Consider the following 24,701-nt stretch of genomic DNA (forward strand, 5'->3'; position numbering starts at 1 on the left):
TCTGAGGAGAGGCCTGTAAACACGCCGAGGGGAGGGGCAGCCGAGATCACTTCCAGACTTTCCTGGCCAATTAACAGCGCTCTCCCATCCGGCTGAGGACAGTGGACCAGGAGGTTCCAGCTCAACGGAGAGCCGAAGCCACCACTCCCTGCAACAGACATTGCTAAAGCTCCACGTGTCTCAGAGGGAGCCTAGAGGGGACCTCCTGGGGACCCTTGGGCCCCTGGACCTGCTCCCACGCCCCAGCCCAGGCAGAGCCACTGGACGCCACTTGGCCCAAAGGGATGATGCTGGAGAGGAGTGGCAGGATCTCACTCTATCTAAGGCCGGCACACCTGCTCTTGTGGCCAGGCCTGGGGCCAGCAGGGTCAGCCAGGCAGGGCAAAGGCGCTGCTGCTGCTGTGTTCTTCAACCACCATGGAGAGTGTCACCCCATAGACATGGGCCATCCGCCCACCCAGATGGCTCCTGGAAGGGCTCGCGGGGAGGTGATGCTGTGAACTGGGGGCAAGGCAGGCATCTGGAGCCCCTCCTGTTTTTGTCACCTGTTTGGGCCTGACCAAGTTGCGCTGGTACAAACTCAGGTGCCACTGACACAAGCTTGACACCACAGTGCTCCCACACAAGAACAACCAAGGGCTTCCCTGGTGGCACAGTGGTTGAGAGTCCGCCTGCCAATGCAGGGGACATGGGTTCGTGCCCCGGTCCGGGAGGATCCCACGGCTGGGCCCGTGAGCCATGGCCACTGAGCCTGCGTGTCCGGAGCCTGTGCTCCGCAACGGGAGAGGCCACAACAGTGAGAGGCCCGCGTACCGCAAAAAAAAAAAGAACAACCAAAACTGACAAAAACCAACTGAAACCAACAGAGCTGTGACTTCAGGCTCAGAGGGGTCCCTGCTGCCACAAGGAAGCCCAGAGTGGGTGAGGCCACCTCCCAAGGGGCCAGGTGACTCACATCCACCACCACCCAGCAGCCCAGCCCACAAAGAGATGAGGCTGTGGCCAGAGGGAGCAAGGAGGCCGAGGCTCGGGCCGAATCACAGAGACTCCTCCTCCAGAGCAGACGGAGTGGGGAGCTGCAGGGGGAAGACAGCCTCTGGCCTTCCCAAACAAGACGGGGGGTGGGAAGGTGCTGCCCGAGAGCCCTGAATCTAGGCCTCTGGCTGCCCGCCCACAAGGCTCTGGGTCTGGGCACAGCGTAACCACAGGCCGGCCCCCAACCTCAAGGGCAGCCCCTCCCTGCAGCCCGCTGTGCCCCGGGGGCCCTACAACCCTGAGAGAACAGGCAGACACCTGCCTTTCCCAGGGACGCTCGACTCCCTGCTTTTACTATCCATGGGATGAACACCAGTGGGCTTGGCTGTGAAATCAGGCCAGGTGTAGAGGGGCAACGGGCTTCAGGGAAGAATCCAGCCTGGCATGGCATGCCTGGAGCCCTCCCTGCAGCAGATGCCCAAGAAGCAGAGAGGAGGACGGGCCAGCCCACATGGAGCCAGTGCCATCCGTGGCGGCTACCCGTCCACACGGGTGCTGAGCACGCGCAGGGCAGCTGGCCCAGAAGGAGGCCAGCTCCAAGTGTGAGACACACCGGATTTCAAAGACCTCCTACCAACAAAGAATGTAAAATATCTCCTTTTTCCTGTTGATTACATGTTCAGAGAATATTTTGGATATATTGAGTCAAGTTAATTATATTCCTAAAATTAATTACACCTGTTTTTACTTTCCTTTGATGTGGCTACCAGAAAATTCTGAATTACCTCCACGTCCCGCACATGTGGCCCACATGGCATGTCCAGTGGACAGTTCATTGCTCCAGATGCTAGGGTCAGGGCCGGGCCACCATCCACCCTGATCCCCATGCAAAGGACCTGCCACCTCACCAACAGTGGACCCAGGGTGCTGTGCTCATCTCCCACAGCTCCTGGCCATGCACGGCACCAGTTGCTCTGGGACGCTTACCACTCCCAAAAGCATCAAGTGAGAAAAACCAGCTTCCTACTTGTCCCACTCTGTGGGGACTTGGACACTTGGAATTCCCAGAGCTTCCCGCCCCCGGCCAGCAAGGGAGCTGCTGTGAGCCAGCCGGGGCTCCCTTGCCTCATCGGACCTGTCAGGCGGCTGTCTCCCATGTTGGCAGGCCCTTGCAGTGGTGGGCAGCTGACTGCAGCCCCTGCACAGACCCAGCATGGTTTCACCAGCTCACTGGGCATCTGGCCACGACTTTGGGGCTGAAGACTCTGCCCTCCCTCCCTCATCTGACCCTTGCTTCACGGTTAGGGAGTGCCAGCTTCCAAGGAAAGGCCCGGACCTGCACTTCTGGAAATGAAGCCTAGACAAGTCCCCATTTGCTGGGCCAGCAATTCTGCCTCCAGAGTAAATTCTCAGGGCGGAGTGGGGCACAGACCTCCAGCTGTCCACAGGATGGGCTGGGCACGCATGCGGGCACACACGCGCACACACACACACAGGACACGACTGCACAGCCATGGAAACGATGCTGAGGGCGTTTCCAAGAAAACACGAAACAGTCACAGCAAGAAAGAGAGGGTGCGTGCCACGCCGTGCTCAACGCTGCATGAGAGTCAAGAACTCGTCCCTGCGTGATGACCCCTCCCAGGGCCCACCTCCTCCTGATGTCACCTCGTTTCTTATGCCGCTGTCCCCACGTTCTGTTTCTTGTATTTTAAACCCAGGTCACCGAGTCAGTCAGTCCTGAGAGGCTCGTGTGAACCAGTGATCCCAGCACCTCGGTCCCTCCACAGAGGCAGCCCCCAGACCGCCCAGCCAACAACTCGAGGGCCAGAAGGGAGCATCAGGCTTCATCATGACAGGGCGACCCTGGCTCCCCAGGCCAACAGCTGAGGAACCACCCAGTCTTCCCGGGGGGATGGACCCCGTACCACGGAGCCCCATCTCCTCCCTCTGGGTTACTCCTCCTTTTGGTGGTCACAGCCTAAGCGGGGGGCCTGGCAACATGGGCTCCCACCGCGCCTGTGTCTGGGGCCCACTGACACTCAGGAGGCCCTCGTCAGCCCCCCACGCCCCTCGTCTGCCTGCTCCTGGGTGGACCTGCCTGCCTGCCCTTTGGTGGAGCAGTTAGCAGCTTGCTCAGAGGGTGTGTGCGGTAAATGGGTGACCTTTGTGTCTAAAAATGGTTTTGTTTCATCCTCACCCCTCAACAATCTAGCAAAATACAGAATTCTAGAACAAATGAATTTCCTACAGTATTCTGACGGCACTGCTTGGCCACCTTCCTGGTGGTGCCACGGGGAGCCTGAGGCCTTCGTGCAGGCCTGCTGTCCCTCTCTGAGCATGGGGAGCCACCCCATCATCTCCAGCTCCTGAGGAGTTACAGTGATGCCACCAGATGAGGCCCCACTGGTACAGGCATAGCCGGCCTGTCGCTCTGGAAACGCATGCCCTTCGGTTCCAGGACGGTTTCCCACCATCTTCACCAGCTTCCTCCTGTGCTTCTGTTTTCCTTCTAGAGATGCAGTATCAGGAACCAGCGGCCTGGCCTGGCCCGAGTCCCCTTCCTCTGGCCTCCGTCCTTGTGCTTGGCCGCCTGGCTCTGTGGCTCCTCCCAGGAAGAGGGATGGCAGGGACCCTGCACCCCAGGTCCAAGCATCGGCTCCCAAGCCTCGAGTGGCCGACCCCACGTGCCCTCAGGCATTTGCCACCTTGGAAAGAATGCGCTCAGTCAGGCTGCAGACCAGCTAGTCACACCGGCTAACCCTCAGGCACGTGAGTAGAACGGCATATCCTCAGGCCACCGGCCACTCCCAGACACGCGGCACCTTGTCATGTGTGACAGGGATTGTGCCGTTTGATCCACAGCTGTGGCTGACTCCTGCACCTTCTACTGCAGCTTTCTGATCCGCTTCCAAGGGCTCTTCCTTATCTTTGAATGTTCCTTTTTTTTTTTTTTTTTGCGGTACGCGGGCCTCTCACCGTTGTGGCCTCTCCCATTGCAGAGCACAGGCTCCAGACGCGCAGGCTCAGCGGCCATGGCTCGTGGGCCCAGCCGCTCCGCGGCATATGGGATCCTCCCGGACCGGGGCACGAACCCGCGCCCCCTGCATCGGCAGGCGGACTCTCAGCCACTGCGCCACCAGGGAAGCCCTGAATGTTCCTTTTTAATAGCATCCAGCTCCAGTTCCAACAGCCTCTCCATCCTCGGAGAACAGGAACAAATGCTGTCACCCGTCCTGACAGCTGCCATCTCTTCCTGTCTGTCTGCATTGGTCTCTCACATCAGCCTTGCTCAAATGTCTGGGCACCTTTGGCTGTGAGCTCCTGTTTATGCCCAGGGCTCTGGCCGCAGTGCAGCTGGCTATCAGTATCCAGGTGGTAATCTGGGGAGCCACCCATGCCCCCAACATTGGGAGCTTCCACCATTTTGGGAGCCACATGGGGGGCTCACACTCACCTACCCCGGTTCTCAGGACAGCAAGGGCATCCCAGTCCAGAGAGCCCCACCCTATCCAGGGAACCACCTCCGGCACCAGCAGCATGGAGTGCGAGGGGATCTAGGACCCCACATCATCCAGCACCTGCCCTGGCCACCCCCCGCCGCCACCCCCGGCCCCTTGTCACCCTCCCCACCCACATCCAGGTGCTGTCACTGCCTCAGCTCCTGCTCTCTCCATCCTCCAGGCTGTATCTCTATAAAGTCCTTTAATGGCGTTTTAGCTGCCTTTTGGGAGGGAGAAGAATCACACGCTGTGTTCCATGTGTTTCTCCTCTCCTTATTTCTGCCCCAGGGCCTTTGCACTTGCTGCTCCTTTGGCCCAGATGGCTCCTTCTCAGATTCTAGTGCAGCTGGCTCCTCCACGACCTTCCCCACCACCTCCCAAGGCACCTTCCCTTCTTCTTTGTGATAGCTTCTGATAGTTTTTTCTGGTACCTCTGTATACCTGCCTATTAGCTATGGGAGACCAGGACCAACTTCCTACTAGAGCCCCAGCCCAGCCTGTGCTGAATAAATGAAAGAACGAAGTAGAAACAGGGGCAGAGGCCCCATCTTTTCAGCAGCTGAGAAGGTAGGTGCTGGCATCGCAGGCCCTGGGCTTTGAGGAGCCCCCTCCTCCCCTGGGTCTCTGTTTCTTCTTCTGAAAACAAGGGTAACAGCAGCCTGATCCCCCCAGCTGACAGAGGAACCAGTCAGACAACAGGTGTCAAGAGCAGTAGAGTGAGGTGGCAGCCTGTGTACTCATCTTAGAAGCACTAATACTGTCAGAGGTCACCTGAGTGGGGGCACAGAGTTCTCTCAGGAGAGCATCTGGGTAGGAAGCAGAAGCTGCCTGCAGGGGCAGCATCCCCGGCTACCCAGGACCAGGCTCGTAGGAGGGGAAGGGGCCAGCCGGTCTTGGCTCAGCAGCCCACCGTGGCCTCGTCATAGAAAGAACTGGCAACAGGGGGACACCAGCACATCAGATACGGGGAGAGGAGTTCCATGGGAGTGGCTGAGGTGGGAGAGCAGGAATCTGGATGCTGGGACAGCAGGGGCACTGGGTGCCACATCAGATCAGAGCAGGCTTTCCTAGAGGCCCTGTCACCATGATGGCCCTACCCAGAGTCCCCTCTTCTGCACAGACAAACAGTGGGCCAGGTCCTGTTCTCGGCACTTGAGAGACATTAACTCATCTCATCCTCACATCATCACCCCTGGGAGGCCCAGAGAGGGCAGGCAACTTTCCCACGGCCACACAGCAACCACTACACCCTCCCACGGTCCCTTCCATTCTGTTGGTTGAGACCTTTAAAAGTGGACAAAGTCTTCCATCCCACAATGAAAAACCAAAACTTAGAAGACTACCATTTTGACACACTCAGAAATAAAAGTTTAAACAATTAATCACCAGATAGAAACTGACACATGTCAACTGTCATCAAGATGTTTTCTTTAAATACAGCCCATTCTCATGACAAGGAAGTTTTACACCTGCAGCATTTGTCAGCTGAGAAGCCCAGCACCCCACTTCTCCCCTGACTGCTCACCACACAGGTGGGGACCTCTTGGGTTCCCCACAAGCTCTTCCAGAAGGGCACGGCCTGGCTGTCATACCAGGACACTGAGTAAAAAAGATGAGCTACTGGTGACCAGCACCTGCTGGTATGAGGCCAAAGCAAAGCTCAGGCTTGTGGCTCTGGACTAGCCCCAGTGACCGTGGCAGCATCGCCAGGGCAGAGGGAGGCAGAGCCCCAGACCTGCTCACCGACACTTACCTGATCTGGGCAAAATGGCACAGAAGCTCCCAGAGTGTCTGGCCGGAGCAGAAAGTGTTTTGCAACCTGGAGCCATCATCCAACTGCAGAGCAATGCGCACCTGAGGGGCGAGATACAGGAACCAAGTCAGGAAGAGGAGCAGCTATCCCAGCTGGACCCCAGACCAGGTCTGATCCTTAGGGCACAGGCGGAGGGCATTGTGTTTGCTGAATTTTAGTTAAGTGAGCACACTGCCTTACAGGATAATTTTAACAATTATCTCCCTAAATAGTGACACAAGTCTATAACCCACAAGGGGGGAAATTCTCCTCTGGTCCCTCTGTTGAACAACAGACACACTAAAGCACGAGTGCAGAGACCCTAGGTAAGGACCTTGCACAGCCCCACCTGTCCCAGCCCAGCGCGTGACTCTCTAGGTCACTGCTACTCCTGCCCTTCTGGCCAAGGGACTCCTCAAGGGCACGTTTATTTACATTAAATCCCAATAACAAACAGAGGAGGAACTGTTCTGTAGGAAACTGCGAGGGGGTCTCCAGCACACCCAAGGAACCCACAAGGGAAGTCAGGGTGCTTCCATGTGAAAGGCTGAGAACCACAACTGTAATGGAAAAAGAGCTGTATTAATAAGCTCAGCCCCAGGCGCCTGACTCCTGCTGGGCTCTGGACAGAGAACTAACACGCCAGGGCCTGAGCCTCCTTGCCTCTCGACATGGATGAAAACCACTTCCCTGCAGCGTTGGGAGAATTTGCAGTTTCGTATGGAAAGGAGCCGCCTGTGCACAAGAGAGCAGCTATCACCATGATTCTTGTCTCTATCCACAGTAACCCTAGTGTCATTCACTAAATCCCTAGGACATAAAAGTTACGGATTTGGTAGAAAGCAGTGGGCTGCAGTCAGAAGACTCAGGCTGTGGTCTAGCCGAGACTGGTCAGAGGAAGCCTGCGCCCCTGAGCCGGGTGTCCTCGTCCCAGAAGTGAGGCTGCACTGGACACCGCACAGAGTCCTGTGGGCTCTAAGACTCTTGGTGATTTTCTGACCGGAAACATCAGGTCGTATGGCGGATGCTGCCAGCACGCTGATACGGACACAGCACAATTAACCGCCTCTCCACCCACCACCCCCAAAAAACATTCAGCACAAAGAATGAGAAGTCTCATTTCCAATCATCAGCTTTTGGAGTAGAAAAGTGGCTCTGGCCTAACCTGGAGAAGGCAATCTCACCCAAGGACGAGGACAAGTGCCTCGCCTGCACAACCCTCTGAAACAGCCCACGCTCCCCACCCCATCTGCTCGGCCTGCTGATACATCCTGTGGCCCAAGTGGTCTGAATGGAAGAGCCGGGAGGAACAGCGTCGCCAGTGCCTCCTTGAGAGCCACCTACCATGTTCTCGGGCCCTTCGCGGCTCCGGGAGATGGGCACCATCTCCAGCTTGGCGTTATTGGGCAGATTGGCGAATCTCCACTGGAGAGAGAGGTCAAGCACATTCCTCTGAAACCTGCAAAACAGACCAAAGCCACAGGCTGCCCGCCGACCCGAACACAGCCCAGCCCTGCCGGGAGCACCGTACAAGCAGAGTGACGCCCACGTCTGGCTAGCAATTCCACAGCCCATGGCGCCAAGGCTGCAGGAACAGAGTGACGGCCGGCAAGCCTGTGGAGACAGGGTGGGTCCCTGACTCCAGCAGTGGGTCTTCCAAAGGAAAGAGAGAGCGAGCATTGATCCGGTTCGGGCAAGAACAGACAGAACACAGACAGGTCACCCCTGGGGCAAACCGAGGGCCTGCTCTTTCAGACTGTGAAGCAGCAACCAGCCCAAGTACAAACTCAGAAGATAAAAGCGCACGTGGGCATGACTAAGGGGTGTGCACCATGCTCTGCGCTGAAAAGTTCTAACAGAACGATGCCCTGTCGCCACTGCTCGGAGCTGCAGCAGTCTGGCCACTGCGGCCACTCTCCCTGTGCTGCTGGCTATCAGCCAAAATGACCCGCTCCTGTCACCCCTGCTTCCTGCTACCCTTGGAAGCAGGGCCACAACCCCAAAGACCAGTGAGAGAGGCAAAAGTTCTAGAGAACCACAAATGGAATGACCGGGCCTGAAGTCTCCATGGAGAGCCAGGCCCTCACGGTGGCTGAGGTTCACAGGTGAAGGGCTGAGACCACCATTCCTAGCTCACAAAGCCAGGTCCTCCAACCCTGGAGCAGCCCTTCAGTCTCTCTGCCTGCGTCCTGCATGTTTTAGCCACTGCACAGGGACCTGGCAGCTTAGAGCTTCCAACAGATGAGGAAGAGGCCCACATGGGCCTTCAGCCTCCTCTGACCCTCTGCACAGAGCTCCTGGATCCAAGGAGGGATGGTTCTTGGAAGGAACTCAGGGGAGCAAAGTGAACTGGTGATTCAGGGCAGAAATATCCACAGCCAGGAGAGGAGGGCAGGTGGAGAATCCAGGGACCTCTGAGACGCCTGATGCTCTCTACTGACAGCCTGCCCTCCCGAGAAGCACAGTCAGGGTCGTGGTCACCCTACTTCACAAACAGGAAACTCAGATGAGAAGTGCCAGTAGGTAGCCCAGGCCACCCAAAGGCAGTGCTGGGACCACAATCTGCAGCTCCTGATATCCAGCTCAGATCATACCTCTTTGGTGGACTGACAGGGAGTCAGATACCCACTCCTGAGAAGAGGAGAGAGAGGAAGGGGCGTGGGCCTTGGAGGCCTGGACACTGCCTCACCCGTGGGCAGGGAGGGTGGCAGCCAGGTGGCCCTGGAGCCTGAGTGACCCTGGGCCCTCTCCTCCTGACCCCCTTAGCTCCCAGGAACCCTACAGGAAGGAGAACCACCACTGTTAACCCTATAGATCACTTGGGTCTCAGAAAAGCTCCTGCTCACAGCAGAAAATAGTTCTGCCGTGTAGCCTTGATTTTACAAGAAACAGACAGCAGCCAGAATAAACCACCAGGAGAGTGAAAAAGAGAACTTATTTATGCCTCTCAGAAATCAGACTGTGAGCTCTATTTTCAATGAAAGTTCAGGGGGAAAACTACAGCACTAGTGAGAGAATGTGAGCTTTGAATACACACAAAGTGGTCACCCGATGGCATGAATGCCAAGATGCCTTTGGAAACAATGGCTTTCTGAACATGAATAGGGCGTTTAGAAGACTTGGGAAAGAAACAACTTTGATACCCATCTTCAACACTGACTGGAAACTGCCTTATAACAGCCTCGACGTCAAGTGCAAGACAGGACAGAAGACCTAAGGAAAACCCGAGAAGGGGGGGCTCAGAGCCCTGGAGATGAGAGGAAGGGGTCTCACACACGTGCACACACATGCGTGTGCAAAACGCTGCCTTCTGTGGCAGTGGCAGCAGTTTTTAAACAAATGACACAGTCGGTGGCTACAAAGGAGACGAGAAAAATCAATACATGTTGTAACAGTCCAACCAGGCACCACACGGAGGTCTCAGGCAGGTTCAGGGAGAGCAAAGAAAGGGCACACAGCTCTGTGACAGGATGCCAGGGGACAGCCCAGCACTGGCCCTGGGAGCCTCTGGGATGACGGGAGGGCATCTCCACTCACACCTCCTCTGCAGAGCCCTACATGAGAGGCAGCACGGGCCAGGTCTAGCAGAGCAAGCTCCCACCCCTTGGGCTCCTCTCTACCCCTGAACGTGAGGACAGCCAAACAGTGAAGGACACGCTGCTGCTAAGATGGGAAGCTCCCCATACGGGACAGAAATCCATACCCACTGGTGCGGGGTTTTGACCCTCTCATTGCCTTAGACCCCACAAGAATCTGGTAAAAGCCCTCTCTTTGGAAAAATGACTGCACACAAAGACCCGTGCACACAACTCCAGGGGCTGTGAGCCCACCAGAACCCACCTACAGTTTGTAGGTTTCTTCCCATTTCTCCATGACCACCTCCTCTTGCCCTCAGAGCTCCACCAGGAACTTACACAACCAAATGCACAAAAGCCCTTTGCAGTGGGTAGAATGGTGGCCCCTAAAGAGATATATCCACATCCTAACACCCAGAACTCATGAATGTGCCTTATTTGGAAACAAGGCCTTTGCAGATGTAATTAAGGATCTTGAGATGAGGTCATCCTGGATTACACGGTAGCCCCTAAATTCAAAGACAAGTAGCCTTATAAGAGACAAAAGAGGAGAGACACAAACACACAGGAAGCAGGGAGGCAGAGACTGGAGGGAGGCGGCCACAAGCCCAGGGACGCCTGGAGCCCCCAAAAGCTGGAAGAGGCAAGACAGGTTCCTCCCCTAGACCTCTGGTGGGAGTGCGGCCCCACCAACACCATCATTAGGGGCTTCTAGCCTCCAGAGCGTGAGAGAATAAAAAACCTTGTGGGTTTAAGCCTCAGCAGGGCCCTGCGGGAAGGGTGGATGGATTTGGAGCCCGAGGCCCGGCCAAAGCAAACTCACTTCAGGTCGTACTCGTTGGGGTTGAAGTCCTGCCGATGGCACGTGTCCTCCAGGACCTAGGGGTGAGATGAGGGCATGAGCCACTGTATCTGGCCTGGTGGGCCCCGGCGGGGGTAGGCAAGTGCCACTGAGGCAGCCAAGGGCACAGAGTCCACCTCTTGGAGAGCCGGTCGGCTCTGTAGGACTAAGCCTAATACAAGCCAGGTGATGGACTGTCCACTCAACAGCTCCACACGCCTCACCTGCAAATCCTACTCACTCTCCTCCTCCTCACTGGGCCTGCTTTGTCAACCCAGCTCTGTGGGACCCAACAAACCGGGTCCCCAACAAACCTGTCACCACAGACATCTTCCTACACTCGGGGACCCCCCCCCACAGAGAATAAAGTTTAAACTCCACAGAGAGTCAGTTCGAGTGGGCCCTAGGTGCCCCGCTGGGCGGGAGCCCCAGTCCCTACCCTACACACACTGAGTTACCATTCATCGTCTCAGCCCCCTGCACCACCGTGTATGTGCACCGTCCCCTACACATCAGGGCCCAACAAGCATTTCCAACGTAATGCAATCGACGTCCGCCAGCTGCCCGGTGAAGTGCTGAGAATGACTCAGCACACCCAGCCACAGCACACCGAGACGAAGGGCGACCCCGGGGTGGGGACAAGGTTCGGGGGCCCTCGGAGGCGGGCTCGGAGCACCGCGAGCTCGGGTGGGGGTGGCAGAGGCCGCGACCCCCGCCAGCCCCTAAGTGCAGCACCCCCGCCCCATGGACCCGGAGCCCGGCGCAGAAGTGGGCGGGCCCGCCGAGCCAGGAAGCCGCTCATTGGCCGTCGCAGACCCCGCCCCGAGGGTCCCGCCCGGCCCCGCCCCCGCGGCCCTCGCAGCAACCGCAGGAGCGGCTGGTGCCGAGTCGCCGCCGCCGCCGCCGCGTCCCCGCTTGCGGTCCGCCGCCCGTCCGCGGCCGCACCTGCAGTAGCACTGTGCTCGGCGTCACCTTCACCGTGTGGCGCCGCCCGTTCGGGGCCAGCACCGACACCGCAGAGCACCCGCTGCCCGCCGGGGCCGCCATCTTCTGCTCACGTGACCCCCCCGCCGCCCGCCCAGCGTCAAACTTTATCCGCAACAGCCGGACGCACAGCCTTACGGCCTCGGGGGCGGGCCCTGGGGCGGGGCGGGGCCAGCGCGCCTCCGGGCACGCCCCCGCCTGGCCACGCCCCCGGTGCTTTCGCTGGGCCCGCGCCCGCGCGCCCGACGTTAGATAGGCGTGGTCACTCCAGCGCGGCCACGTGGACCCGGTTCTGGGCCGGCAGTGCGAGCAGCGAGTGCGCCTAGGCCTCGGCTCCCTGTCCCCGCCGGCCCGTCCTGGGTCCCACTGACCCCCTTCCTGCCCCCTCTGGTCCCGAGGGGTAGGGTCAGGCCCGGTACCCCTGCGGCGTGAATGCCTGCCGGCCGTGGGGTGGTGTCAAGGTCAGGGAGCAGCTGCCAGGAAAGGCCCGCCAGAAACTCCAAACCAGAGAGCAGATTCAATGAAAGTCTGTGACGAGCATTCTGCCTGTCCGTGCTCTCACTCTGCCAGCAGCTAAACTCTGTGACAGAACTTGTCCCCCAATTCCACCCGCCCAAGTCAGTGGAAGGGCCGGGAGGAGGGGCATGTGGGATCCTGCCACCTCTCTGGTGTGGGTGCTGTCACGCCTTGGTGTAGCTGACACATCTGTCTCACAAGCAGCTTCATACTGACAAACAGACGACTGCATGCTTATGCGAGAAAACGGGAAAGCCTCAGGGTATAGCACAGCTCCACGGCCACCCCTCACAGTTTGCCTCACAGTCCAGAGGGCCTGTCTAGCACTCTATGCAACCTCAGTGCCTCACCAAGCCACACACACTTCCTGGTCACCATCGGCCAGTCCCCTTTCCTGAGGCCGGGGAACACCACAGGACACAGGACAGAGAAGTTTTCTGGCTCAGAGACAGCTTCTGCTGACCTGCCCCACCCCCTCCTACCTGCTCACATGGGTCTCATCATCTATGTGTAGCCGAGTAAACGAGGCCTTGGAGCAGACACCTGTGGGGCATTTGTGACCACTGCCTGCAAGCTCTCAAACCCACCCTTCAGCCCAGCAGGGCCCCACATGCAGTTCTGCGGCAGCCAGTCCCCAAGTTGCCCCCAACCTGGCCTCTTCAGCACTGTGGGGTTTCCTCAGAGCCTCATCTGCACTGGGACAGGCCTTTCGTGCCTGCTCAGTTGTTTACTGGCTGTCCCAGGGCAGCCCCGTCTGTCTGGCCCTCCGCCAGCAGGCACGCAGAGCAGAGCCTGGCATGGGGTGGGTGCTCTGCAGACATCTGTGAGAGGAATGACTCTCGATGGGGGGACAAACGAATGCACAGTCCCCCCACATGTGCCTTCTCCTTCTGCTGCCACTCACCTGGCAGGGGCAGGGTGCCCCAGGCTCAGTGGGGTCTGTGTCCTGGCACTGGCACTAGGAGGTGGGAGGGGCAGAGCAGACCCGCCTCCCTTAGTGGCCTGGCTGGGCCCAGACCTGGTGAAGACCAAGCAGGACAGACCAGACCCCATGAAGCTCCCAAGAAGCAAGCCCCAGAGCCGACCCCTGGATGCTGGACCTCAGCTTGAGAAGCCTCCAGAGGCTGGAAATGCCCAGCAGAGGCTCCCCTGGCACAGGGGATTATTTCAGGCTGGAGGCAAAAATTCCAGGTGAACACACCAGCTCCACACCACAGCAGGAAGGACGCTCACCTGCCCCATGGCAAGTTTGCCATAGATTAGGACCCACACGCCTGGCGCTCCATTTGCTCTGTGGGGAGGCTGAGTCCTTGTGCTCACCTTCCTCAGTTCCTCACTGCAACTTGGCACCTTCCCTCAAGACCCCATCACCTCCTGCGAATGGTCCAGGCACAGCCTTAAGGGGGTGATCACAGCAGAGGTCACAGAGATGACTGTAGGGTCAAAGATCATCTTTGGGGGACTTCCCTGGTGGCCCAGTGGTAAAGAATCTGCCTTACAGTGCAGGGGATGCAGGTTTGATCCCTGGTCAGGGAACTAAGATCCCACATGCTGCGGGGCAACTAAGTCTGCGTGCCACAACGACTGAGCTCACGAGCCTCAACTAGAGCCCACGCGCCCTGGAGCCCTCACACCACAACTAGAGAAGAGAAAACCCGGACACCACAACTAGAGAGAAGCTTGCGTGCTGCAGTGAAAGATCCCACGTGCTGCAACTAAGACCCGACGCAGCCAACAAATAAATAAATAAATAAATAATAAACCTTTAGGAAAAGAAAAATCATTTCTGAGAGGCATTCAAGACCCCAAAGGGGAGCCTCTTCTTCGTACTCATAGTTCAGCCTCTCTCTGCAGCTCATATTTTTCTTTCCAAATTTGCCGTTTTAAAAAATGACAGATCTGTACATTAACTTTCACAGCAGCTTTATCTAATAGTCAAAAGCTGGAATGAACCTGAATGGTCTTCAGCAGGTTGAGCAGTTAAACAATGTGGCACATCCACACATGGAACACTGCTCAGCAATCAAGAGAATGAACTACTGACACTGCAGCCTGGGTGAGTCTCCAGGGAAACATGCTGAGTGAAAAGAGCTGGTCCCCAAAGACTGCATACTGTACCATTCCATTTATATAGCATTATGGAAACGACAGCATTTGCCTTTGCTCTCTGCATTAATATATGCATGTATATTTATATTTGAAAGTAAGTTGATGACATCCAGGCACTTTCCCCCCAAATAATGTGGCAGCTCCTCCTAAGAACAAGGACCTTCTCCTTTTCAATCATAACCCATCACCACACCCAACAACCATACACAGCCCACTTTAGTCTTTCCCTTGTTGTCCCCAAATGGTCCTTTATAGCTGGTTGTCACATTGCATTTTGTTGTTGGGTCTGTTTACACTCCTTTAATCTACCACAGTCCTGGGAATTCCCTGGCGGTCCAGTAGTTAGGACTCTGCACTTCCGCTGCTGAGGGCATGGGTTTGATTCCTGGTTGGGAAACTAAGATCCTGCAAGCTGTGTGGTGAGGCCAGAAAAAAAAAAAAACAACAACACCCTACCACAGTCCCTCTATTTTTTGTTTCGTTGTAATTTTTCGTGACATTTGCATTTTTTAGAGCCCAAGGCTGGATCTGCCTGATCTTTTCCTGGAGTTAAACACTCAGCGCAGTGAGGCAGCATAGATGACAGCCCCCCAGGAGGTCCATGATATCAGTTTGTCCCCTTAGTGGGGACATGCAGACTGAACCTCCATGTTCCAGGTCCTGTGTAGACTGAATAAGCTATGTGTGGGGTAATTCTTTGAGAGCACAAATATGATGTTTTTCCAAGAACCATTTACCCAGTGGTTTTAGCATCAGTTGATGGTCATTGCCCAAATCCATCATTACATTTATGGTGCAAAATCACAACCTTCCAACTTTATCATTCCTCTACATTTAATAGGCATTTTTTGGTCAAGAATTTTTTTTAATTCCTAAATATTAATATGAACTCATAGATTCTTTTTCTTCATTCAGTTATTCTTTTTGATGCTCAAATTTGATCCAAATTTGGCCAGTGAGACACACACCCCCTTTAAGCTGGCTCCTGTGCTCCCTTGGGTGGGGGTCAGTGACTTTTTATTTTCATATAATTTCAAACGTAGGAGTTGCAAGAACAGTAAAAGGAACTCCTGCATACCTCTTAGACAGACTCTCCAGTTGTTTACATGTCGCCCATTTGCTTCATCATCATTATCTCTCTCTCTCTCCATATATATGTATATATGTTCTGAACCACCTGAGAGTAAGTGGAGACTTTGTACACCTCTGCCACTAAATACTTCAGCGTGTATTTCTCAAGAGCAAGGCCACTCTGTTACTTCACCACCGAACTGTGATACAACATTGGGAGATCTGTCATTGATACCACACTCCGAGCTACTCTACAGTCGCCTGTAGCACTCACATCTTTCCTGCGTCTTTTCGATGTTTGTGATGTTCTCTGAGCACTTCATCACTTCAGCCACAAGGAAGTATTTTAGGCTTACCCAGGATGTCCCTGCCCCAGCTCTGAATGCCGTTTCTCAAGGAAGCCCTAGTCCCTTTTTTTTTTTTTTTTTTTTTTCTTTTTGCGGTATGCGGGCCTCTCACTGTTGTGGCCTCCCCCGTTGCGGAGCACAGGCTCCGGACGCGCAGGCCCAGCGGCCATGGCTCACGGGCCCAGCCGCTCCGCGGCATATGGGATCCTCCCAGACCGGGGCACGAACCCGTATCCCCTGCATCGGCAGGCGGACTCTCAACCACTGCGCCACCAGGGAGGCCCCCTAGTCCCTTTTTGAGGGGAATGAGATTTAGAATCCAAAGTCTGGAGCTGAGCATGTTCATTGCTACTGGTCTGCCTCTGCTTTGTAGGCCCTCTCAGGGGACAGAACTAGCATCCTGAATTCACCACCCCTCAGTCTTCTTCCTTCCTTCCATATTTATATTTGGTTGAATTGTATGAAATTGCCAATATTCAACCATTTTCAATCTACAAAAAAAAGGCACAACCAAATATCCCCTTATCCACAGTGAGAACCCTTGTTTTCAGCAGCATCAATATATTTATTAATTTGCTCTGTTCCAAAGTACCCTTCAGGGACTTCCCTGGTGGACCAGTGGTTAAGACTCCGCACTCCCAATAGAGGGAGCCCGGGTTTGATCCCTGGTCAGGGAACTAGCTCCCGCATGCATGCTGCAACTAAAAGATCCCACATGCCGCAACGAAGATTCCCGCATGCTGCAACTAAGACCCGGTGCAGCCAAATAAATAAATAAATATTTAAAAAACAACAACCCTCCAAATAGCTTTGGAATTACTACAACAATCCTGCCAGTAACCAGACTTACTAAGGAAATCTCAAGATTTCTTTGTAGTTATTTTTGTCCTCAGAATATATCGCACAAAAGAAATACAGAGTATTGTGTTCAAAATTACTTGAATTAATTATTTTTTTCTGTGTGGTTATGTTAATTGGATACACATGTTCATTTATTACTGAATTTTAGGGTCTTTTTCACTCTTTTTTGATTCATTGTTATATTTTGATTACGAAAAATATTTATTTATTATTTGATTTGAATATTATTTGATTCAAAAGTTATAAGTATAAAATGACACAAAGCCAGAAAAGGGTCCTCCTTCTTCATCCACTCCCACTCACCCCCCATAAGAACTAATCTGGTTCTGCGGTAGCTTTCCTGCCTTTTTACAAAGATGAGCACATGCGTGTATCAGAGGCTACGTGGACACAGATGCGGATTCTTCCTCTCCTTCCTTCTTACACAGCAGGTGACACAGAACATACCGTCATTTGTTCTTTTCTCTGCAGCCTACATGACCCACTCTGGGACCACATCTAACTCCGCTCCCCTCCACAGTGCGGTACATCCAGAGTACAAAGTCCTGGACATCCTATAGGCCGTCACAGCATCCAGGCAGCCTAGGGAGTGGTCAGGGCATGGGGTCCAGGCTCCCCTACCTGCACCAGGCAGAGCTTTGACACCTCCTGGCTGCCTGGGCCTCCATTCTTCATCTGTAAAACTCGACCCAGGGAGGTGGAGGTCAATGCAGGTGAGCCAGACAGAACATCACAGGCAGCAGTTCCCCCCAGTAGCTGTGGGAAGCCCTGAGCCCAGTCAGAAGGTGAGGCTGGGGTCCTCATCCCAGGCTGCACAGAATTCTTTCATGGTTGGCCTGCGTCCCACCTGAATGCTGGGGTGGGGTGCCCCTGGTGGGACCAAGGCTGTATTTTCCAAAAAAACAATGTCCCAAACTGTGGTTCTATTAGGACTTCAGGTCATAGGTTAAACTTAAAAAGCCCATGGCTGGGCTGACCTGGGAACCGAAGTGCCTCGAACCTGTCTCTTTGGGAAAGTTGTGGCTCATTCTCAGAGCAAGTGGCTTCTGAGGCTCTTCTGAGCTGGGCCCACGGAGGCACAGCCCTGCCCCACGCTATGCTTACAGTCCAGCCGAATGCATTTAAAAATATGTATGTAAAGATATATATAATTGTGGTAAAATTGCAGTTTAAATTTAATCAGCTTAAAATATATTTTTTAAATAAATTTATTTTATTTATTTATTTATTTTTGGCTGTGTTGGGTCTTCATTGCTGTGTGCGGGCTTCCTCTAGTTGTGGAGAGCGGGGGCTACTCTTTGTTGTGGTGCGCAAGCTTCTCACTGCGGTGGCTTCTCTTGTTGCGGAGCACGGGCTCTAGGCGCGCCGGCTTCAGTAGTTGTGGTACACGGGCTCTAGAGCGCAGGCTCAGTAGTTGTGGCGCACGGGCTTAGTTGCTCCGCGGCATGTGGGATCTTCCCGGGCCAGGGCTCGAATCTGTGTCCCCTGCATTGGCAGGAGGATTCTTAACCACTGTGCCAGCAGGGAAGTCCCTTAAAAATCTACTTTCCAGCATAGATCCTTTGGGAGTTTATCTGTATTATCAATAAGGCAGTGGCTTTCCACTGCCAAAGAAAAAAACGTAACTTCCTGGTGGCTGCGTGCTGCTCACTCTCACCGCTCTCCACCTCACAGCCTCACTCAGCCCATTCCCCAAGCCTGTCCTCAGCTCCCTCACGTCATGAGGGCTATGCCCACATATCACCTGCTGGGGGGCTTCCCTGACCGCATCCCACCTGCCACCCTCTGCCTGGGTTTCTCGTTTGGTGGAGCCCCTTGGGCAGCTGTTTTCCATCATCTGCCCCCTCACCCCCAGCAGACAAGCCTGGGCCAGGGCTCCGGTGGGTGAGTGTGAGATCGTCAGGGACCCTTCCCCCGTGCATGGAGCTGCCCTACATCTGGTCTCAGTCGGTGGCGTCCAGGCAGGGCAGACACCTGGACAGGTAAGAACCTCGGCTCGTTCTCACACATGCAAGAGAGATCACACTATCGATTTCACGAAATGAGCTGCGTTTCTACGTTGCCACCCTACCCGCTGGCAGAATAATCAATGCCCTTGACTCAGGAGCTTTCTGGGCCCTCAGCATTCTCCTCTGAGAAATGGATCCTGACTCCTAGGTGGAGGGTGGTGGTGCTTCTGCCATATGGTATAAGGAAAGTGCTCAGCATAGTCCCCACAGCCCTCTAACCAGTTCTGTAAGCAAACACACTGGGGTCTGGAGAGGACAGGGAAGGCCACCTTCCTGCTCCTCCTCACCTCGTCTTCCTCCCTCCCAGGCAGCGGCTTGACAGCTGTTCCCAGGCTCTGCTTTGAATTAAACAGTGGTGTGGCCCTTTAAGAGAAGCATCCGCCACCCCCCGCTGCCCTGCTGCCCCCTTTGAAGTCCCTGGCGCTGAAAGGTTCCCAGTGGCAGATCTGAGGGTTTGTTTCTGCCTCCCCAGAGGCCACGTGCGGATCACAGGGTGGGAGGGAGGGAGGGCCGAAGGTCACAAGGCCGGCCAGGCCTCCCTGGCCTGCAGCCGCTATTGCAGCAGGCACTGAGGACCAGCAGGCTGCATGGATGGGGACCAGGCGGCTGGAGCTCATTAGGGCTCAGCAGAGCCAGCAGCTGGGAGAGCTAAGGAGGAGCTGTCTCCCGCCCTCCCCGTGGGCCTGGGGCAGCCTGACTTCCCCAACGCCCTCTCACCTATACAGTGAGGAGTATGGGCTGGCACTTTGGAGACACTCTGGTGACACCCCAAGAAGCGCCGTCTACACAGATGTGTAGGAAGCCCCTCCCATCCCCATGACCTTCCTCCCCCCAGCTTTGGAATATGGCTGGTTCCAGGTGGACCCAGGTGGACCCTGACACTCCACAGTTAGCTGAGGTCAGCTGTGGGTTGGCATCCAGGAGGGTTCTCCAGCCAGGACTGTCCACAAGCCAGGTGTGGCTGTGTGAGGGGGGTGGGCTGGGGCAGGGACTCTCAGAAGCTGGCTCCCAGGGGTCGAGCCTGGGGCCAGAAAACGTTACTTGTCCTCTGTTCACCAGGCACCGGAGGGTGGGGTTTGCAGCAGAGTGGCAGGAGCATCTGACACTCAGCTTCCTCCCGCTCTCACCCATAAGTAAAGGGGGCTCTGACTCCCACAGTCATAGGGTGAGGTGTGTGTGGGTCTCTTCTGCAGGTGACCCCAAGGCTGCTCAGGCCAGGCCTGCAAATGGCCACCGAGTCCCAGGAGAGGACTTCTTCTGGCATCATGCCTAGGAGCTGTCTATTAAAGCCTGTAACTGACCAGGTGGTCCCAGCCCCACCTTCCCCTGCCCCTGCACCAGATGGCTCCAATGGACTTTTCTCATCAAGGCCCCAGGATGTGAGGCAAGGGGGGTTCCTGCTGATGGATGGGGGGGCTCGGGGAAACCAAAAGGGTTCAAGCTCTGTAATTGCATGGCCTGAGCTTGAGGCCCCTCCCCCAGCTCAGAGCCAGCAGTGGGCTCTTGCCTGGCTATGGAGCAGGGTCTCCATTCAGGGCAAGCCACTGGGGGGAGTGCAGTGGTCTGCCCCACTTCCCTGCCCTCCTGGGCCTCAGAGGCCAGCAGCTGGGATGCAGAGCCGCCCAGGTGGTTGTGTGAGGCGGGGCGGCTGAGGCCCCCAGGCAACAGCTGGGCCCCAGACGGCAGGCAGCAGCTGCAGCACAGAACAGCCTTGTGCTCTTGGAGCCCTGGGCTCAGGGCCCTCGGGGATCCCCAGGAAGGAGCTGGCTGTGTGATATGGGGCCGTCCCAAGTCCAGGCAAGGGCACTGGGTCTGGAGCTCCTGGACATCCTGAGGACCTGAAGGCCCAGTCCCAGGTGGGATCCCCTGTACCACTGACTGTCCCCACCATACCTTCCTCCCCAGGGCCTGCCTGCCAGCCTGGGCCCAAAGCCTGCCTCAACTCAGGCCCTAACTCTTGCTTCCTGAAATGTGCCATCTCTGACGCCCCCTTCCCAGGAATTGGGCACATGTCCATGTATGGACCACAAGTCTCATTGGCCCCCTCTGTGCTCCCTCCCCTATATCTTCCTCCCCAAGGGACCAGCCCCTGAACCCCCATCCTGTACCTGGGGATGTCGCTCTGAAATAGGCAGAGGCCCCCCTCTGGGCTCTCATTTTCCCAGGCCTCCTTGCACCTGGGCATGCATGAGATCTAAGCTTGACCAGAAGCACCTGCAGCCCACCTGAATGGGAGCCAGGAAGCCAAGCGGCAGGAATGATACAGAACCCACCCTGGACATGGCAATGTGGTGGGGGGCTGGTAAGCAGAAGGGTGGGTCCCATGTCCAGCATATGTGGTGTCCATGGCCCATGGGACCACTGCAACAAGGCAGTTTGGGACATTGTTCCTGCTTCTCCTCCTCAAGCTTGAGTGTTGGCCCTCCAGACATTCCACGAGCCCCCTGTACCCAGGACCACAGTCTACCTTGGTCCCTGAAGGATGGCCAGCATCCACCAGGGAGCAATAACTATCAAACAAGTCCTGCCTCATTTCATGCTCTCATGACCCTGGAAGGCAGGTAGTATTCTCGTCTCCACCTTACACATAACAAGCCTGAGGTTCAGAGAGCCAGCTGCAGGCCCAGCAGCAGCAGAGCCAGGCCCTGAATGCAGAGATAGGCTCTCAGCCCTGCAGCTACATCCCTCAGTGTGTGGGCCCCACAGACATCAGTCTAATGAGTGAATGGGGGCATGCACATCCCATGTCCCAGCAGGATCTCCAGGGTGGGACCAGCCCACCACGTTCATTCACCTGCCCCGCATCCCTGCCAGTCACCTGGTGCCTCAGGCCCAGCCTGCTGACCATCACTGGTTAGACCCATTGGTGTTTGGGTTTTTTTAGGTAAAATTCGTAATATAAAACCACTTCAAGGTGTACAATTCCATGGCATTTAGTACATTCACAATGTTATGCAACCATCAACATGGTCAATTTTAGAACATTTTCATCACCCCAAAAAGAAACCCTGTACCCATTAGCAGTCACTCCCTGTTCCTCCCTGTCCCCTGGCAACCAAAAGTCTGCTTTCCTATCTCTGTAGATTTGCCTATTCTGCATATTTCATGTAAATGGAATCATAAGATATGTGGCCTTTTGTTTCTGGCTTATTTCACTTACCTTAATGTTTTTAAGGTTCGTCTGTGTCATAGCAATGTGTCAGTACTTTGTTCCTTTTTATGACTGAATAATAGTCCATTGTATGAATGGACCACATCTTATTTATCCATTTTATCCATTATGGACGTTTGGGTTGTTTCCCCCTTTTGGCTATAGTGAGTACTGCTGCTGTGAACATTGATGGTCAAGTTTTTGTTTGAACACCTGCTTCCATCTCTTTTGGGATTATACCTAGGAGTGGAATTGCTGAGTCATGTGATAATTATACATGTAATTTATTGAACAGCCACCAAACTGTTTCCATAGTGGCTGTACCATTTTATGTTCCCGCCAGCAATGCACGGGCTCCAGTTTCTCCACATCCTCACCAATGCTTGCTGTTTTCCATTTGTTTCTGGCCACACCACATGGCTTGCAGGATCTTAGTTCCCTGACCAGGGACTGAACCCGGGCCCTCGGCAGTGAAAGCGCCGAGTCCTAACCACTGGACCACCAGGGAATTCCCTGTTTTCCATGTTTTTGATCACAGCCATCCTAGTGGATGTGAGGTGTTATCTGAACTGCTGCTGTTCAACCAGGTTCCCCTTCCTCCCATGTGTCAAGGCCACAGTGGCCTCTGGGCTGAGTGCAGGCAGCCTGGAAGCAGAGGCCCAGAGCTGAGCAGCTGACAGAACCTGCTGTCCTAGGAACCCCCTCCTAGATTTTGGGAGCTGAAAACTCTGAGTTGGGGGAGTCTGAGGTGCAGAAGGTAAAGCTGGCCCTTGAGGGGAGGGAGCCCAAGGACAGAGCCAGTCTGTCTGAGTCGAGAGAAGGATGCAGTATGAACAGCCAAGGAAGGCTCTCTCAGGGGCTGTCACCACCAAGAGTCTGAGTTGAGGGTCTAAAGCTTAAAGGAGAGGGTGTGGGGAAGGCAGAGACACAGAAGGACAGGGAAGTTCTGGGGAAGACTCTTCACTTCTGCTAGTAGGGTTGAATAAATCAAACGAATTCATTTCGGTCGAAGTGCAGGCTAAATCTCATTACAGCAATACTAGCGAGTCCAACATGCATGCTCCTGCCTCGCACCGGAATTTCATTGGCAACTGTAACTGCCATTCCCACAGCACCGAGCACTTTCATGCATGGGCTCCCGTAATCCCACAACAGCCCTCTGATGGAGGTACGGTCATTGCCCCGCTTTAAAGAAGAGGAAACAGAGGCACACAGAGAGGTCACGGGCCTTGCCCAGGATCTCCTGCCAGGAAATGGCTCAGAGCCAGGTCCATGTGAAGTACAACCCTACGCAGTCTTGCCATCCGGCTGGAAGCAGCATTTCCCTGCCTGGGACTTGGAATATAACAGGCTCCTAGACGTAGAGGGTTCCTGGGGCGTGTTCTCCCCCATGCCTAGGAACACCTTCGTGTGGGGGACCTGTGTTTGAAATGCCTGCCTCTGGCCAGTCCCACGCAGGGCCTATATACTGACCTGAAGACAGGAGGGTGGCAAGTGTGGATTTCCAAATGAACAGAGCTCACTCTCAGCCCTTCTGCTGGCATGTCTGAGTCTCAGTTCCCCTCATCAGGAAAATGGGTGCCCAGCTGCACCACAGGAGCTTGTGGGGAGGACCTCTTTTTGTCACAGCCTGTTCTCCCTTTCACTGAGTGACCCCAGCCAAGGCCGACCTCTGGGGCACCTCAGCCTGATGTTAGGCTTTGAGGTTTAAGTTACTGCTTAAACCTCACACAGCAGCTCTCAAGGACCCTGTCTGGTCTCCCACTTTGTCTTCTGAGAGCCTGGCCAGAGTAACCTGCTGTGTCTGTGCACGGGGTGGGTGTTGTAACTTTTTAACCCTCAGCCCATTACTCAGCCCAGGGACTGGTGAGGAGGACAGCTCAGGAGGCAAAGGCAGGGGCAGGGTCCCCGGTGCTGCCAGAGGCTCTGGCAACCTCTATTCTCCTGCCCCAGAGGGGCTGCAGGTGCCTGCCAGGGGACACAGCCTCCCCACTGCCCCGAATTAGGAGGGAGCTCAGGAAGCTCTGCCCCAGCTCTAGACCCAAAAGCCAAGGTCTGTTTCCTGTCTTTACAGTAGCGTAATGACATCCACGGAGCTGTGGCTGGGAGGGGAATGAGAGGTCTACCAAAGCTGTCTATGGCACTTTGTGTGTGTGTGTGTGGAGGGCAAATAAATGCCCTTTTTTTTTCTTTTGTCTGCCCACCTAGCCGGGAGGAAGCCTCCTAAGTAAACAGCTGCCCCCTCACCCCCTTTTGATTTCTGAGGAGGAATCTCCTTCTGTCCCCAGTGAGGTGCGCTGGGAAGGTGAAGTGATGGGGCAGATGCACTACGTTGCTTGGAGGTCACTGAACAGAAACCAAGCCGGCAGTTCTTCCATCCTCGACCACCGCAGGGGCGGCTGGGACTGCGGGAGAGGTTCTTGGGGGTCCTTGGCATGGGGCGCAAAGCGAGGGCGCACGCGGGGAGGATCCAGGACCCCGCCCTGAGGCCCACCGACCTGCATAAGTGGCAGCACTCCCTCTGCCCTCCGAGGGCCGCCCAGAATCTGTCCACCCAGGCGCGGGACAGGGCGACTCCCCCGTGGCGCCGTGCTGCGGCGCCCAGTCCCTCCCGCAGGTCGCCGAGGGCGCCGGGGCCTCGCACCACACCTGTCCGCTCCTCCGGGAGGCCCCGGCGCCTCTGGTGCCGGCCCCTCGGCGCGGAGCCCTGTGTCCGCCGTCGCTTTGATCCCGGGGGCCCCGCTGGATAAAAGTCCCGGGAGGCTCCGCGCCAGCGCCAGAGGGGAGGCAGCCGAGCCGGGCGTACCAGCAGGCTGGCGCTGGGCGAGCGACGCCGAGGAGCCGGGGCCGCGGGGCCGCCCTCGCCGGCCGCGGTGAGCGCGGGGCTCCGGGCCGGTTCGGGGTGGGGGTTGCGGAGCGGGGTCCTGGTCGCCCGTGGGTTGCTGTGGGCCTGGGCGGCGGGGGCGA

The 24,701-nt window shown here is 55.8% G+C and overlaps 1 protein-coding gene across 2 annotated transcripts in view; it reads right to left on the minus strand.

Moving 5' to 3' along the window:
* ASPSCR1 (ASPSCR1 tether for SLC2A4, UBX domain containing) overlaps nucleotides 1-11,788 on the minus strand; it is a 30,344-nt gene extending 18,556 nt beyond the window's left edge. The window contains exons 1-4 of one of the 2 annotated variants that reach the window (XM_060081502.1): nucleotides 11,632-11,788; nucleotides 10,669-10,724; nucleotides 7,615-7,729; nucleotides 6,232-6,332 (exon numbers count right to left, since the gene is read on the minus strand). In XM_060081502.1, the coding sequence (XP_059937485.1) occupies nucleotides 6,232-6,332; nucleotides 7,615-7,729; nucleotides 10,669-10,724; nucleotides 11,632-11,733 (374 nt within the window). In that variant the 5' untranslated portion in view covers nucleotides 11,734-11,788. Of the gene's footprint in view, nucleotides 1-6,231; nucleotides 6,333-7,614; nucleotides 7,730-10,668; nucleotides 10,725-11,144; nucleotides 11,444-11,631 lie in introns of those variants that run through there. The other variant, XM_060081504.1, reaches the window with a different exon arrangement.
* Between the last annotated feature and the right edge of the window lie 12,913 nt (nucleotides 11,789-24,701).

This window comes from Mesoplodon densirostris, chromosome 18, assembly GCF_025265405.1.
Source record: "Mesoplodon densirostris isolate mMesDen1 chromosome 18, mMesDen1 primary haplotype, whole genome shotgun sequence".
Classification (NCBI taxonomy): Eukaryota; Metazoa; Chordata; class Mammalia; order Artiodactyla; family Ziphiidae; genus Mesoplodon; species Mesoplodon densirostris.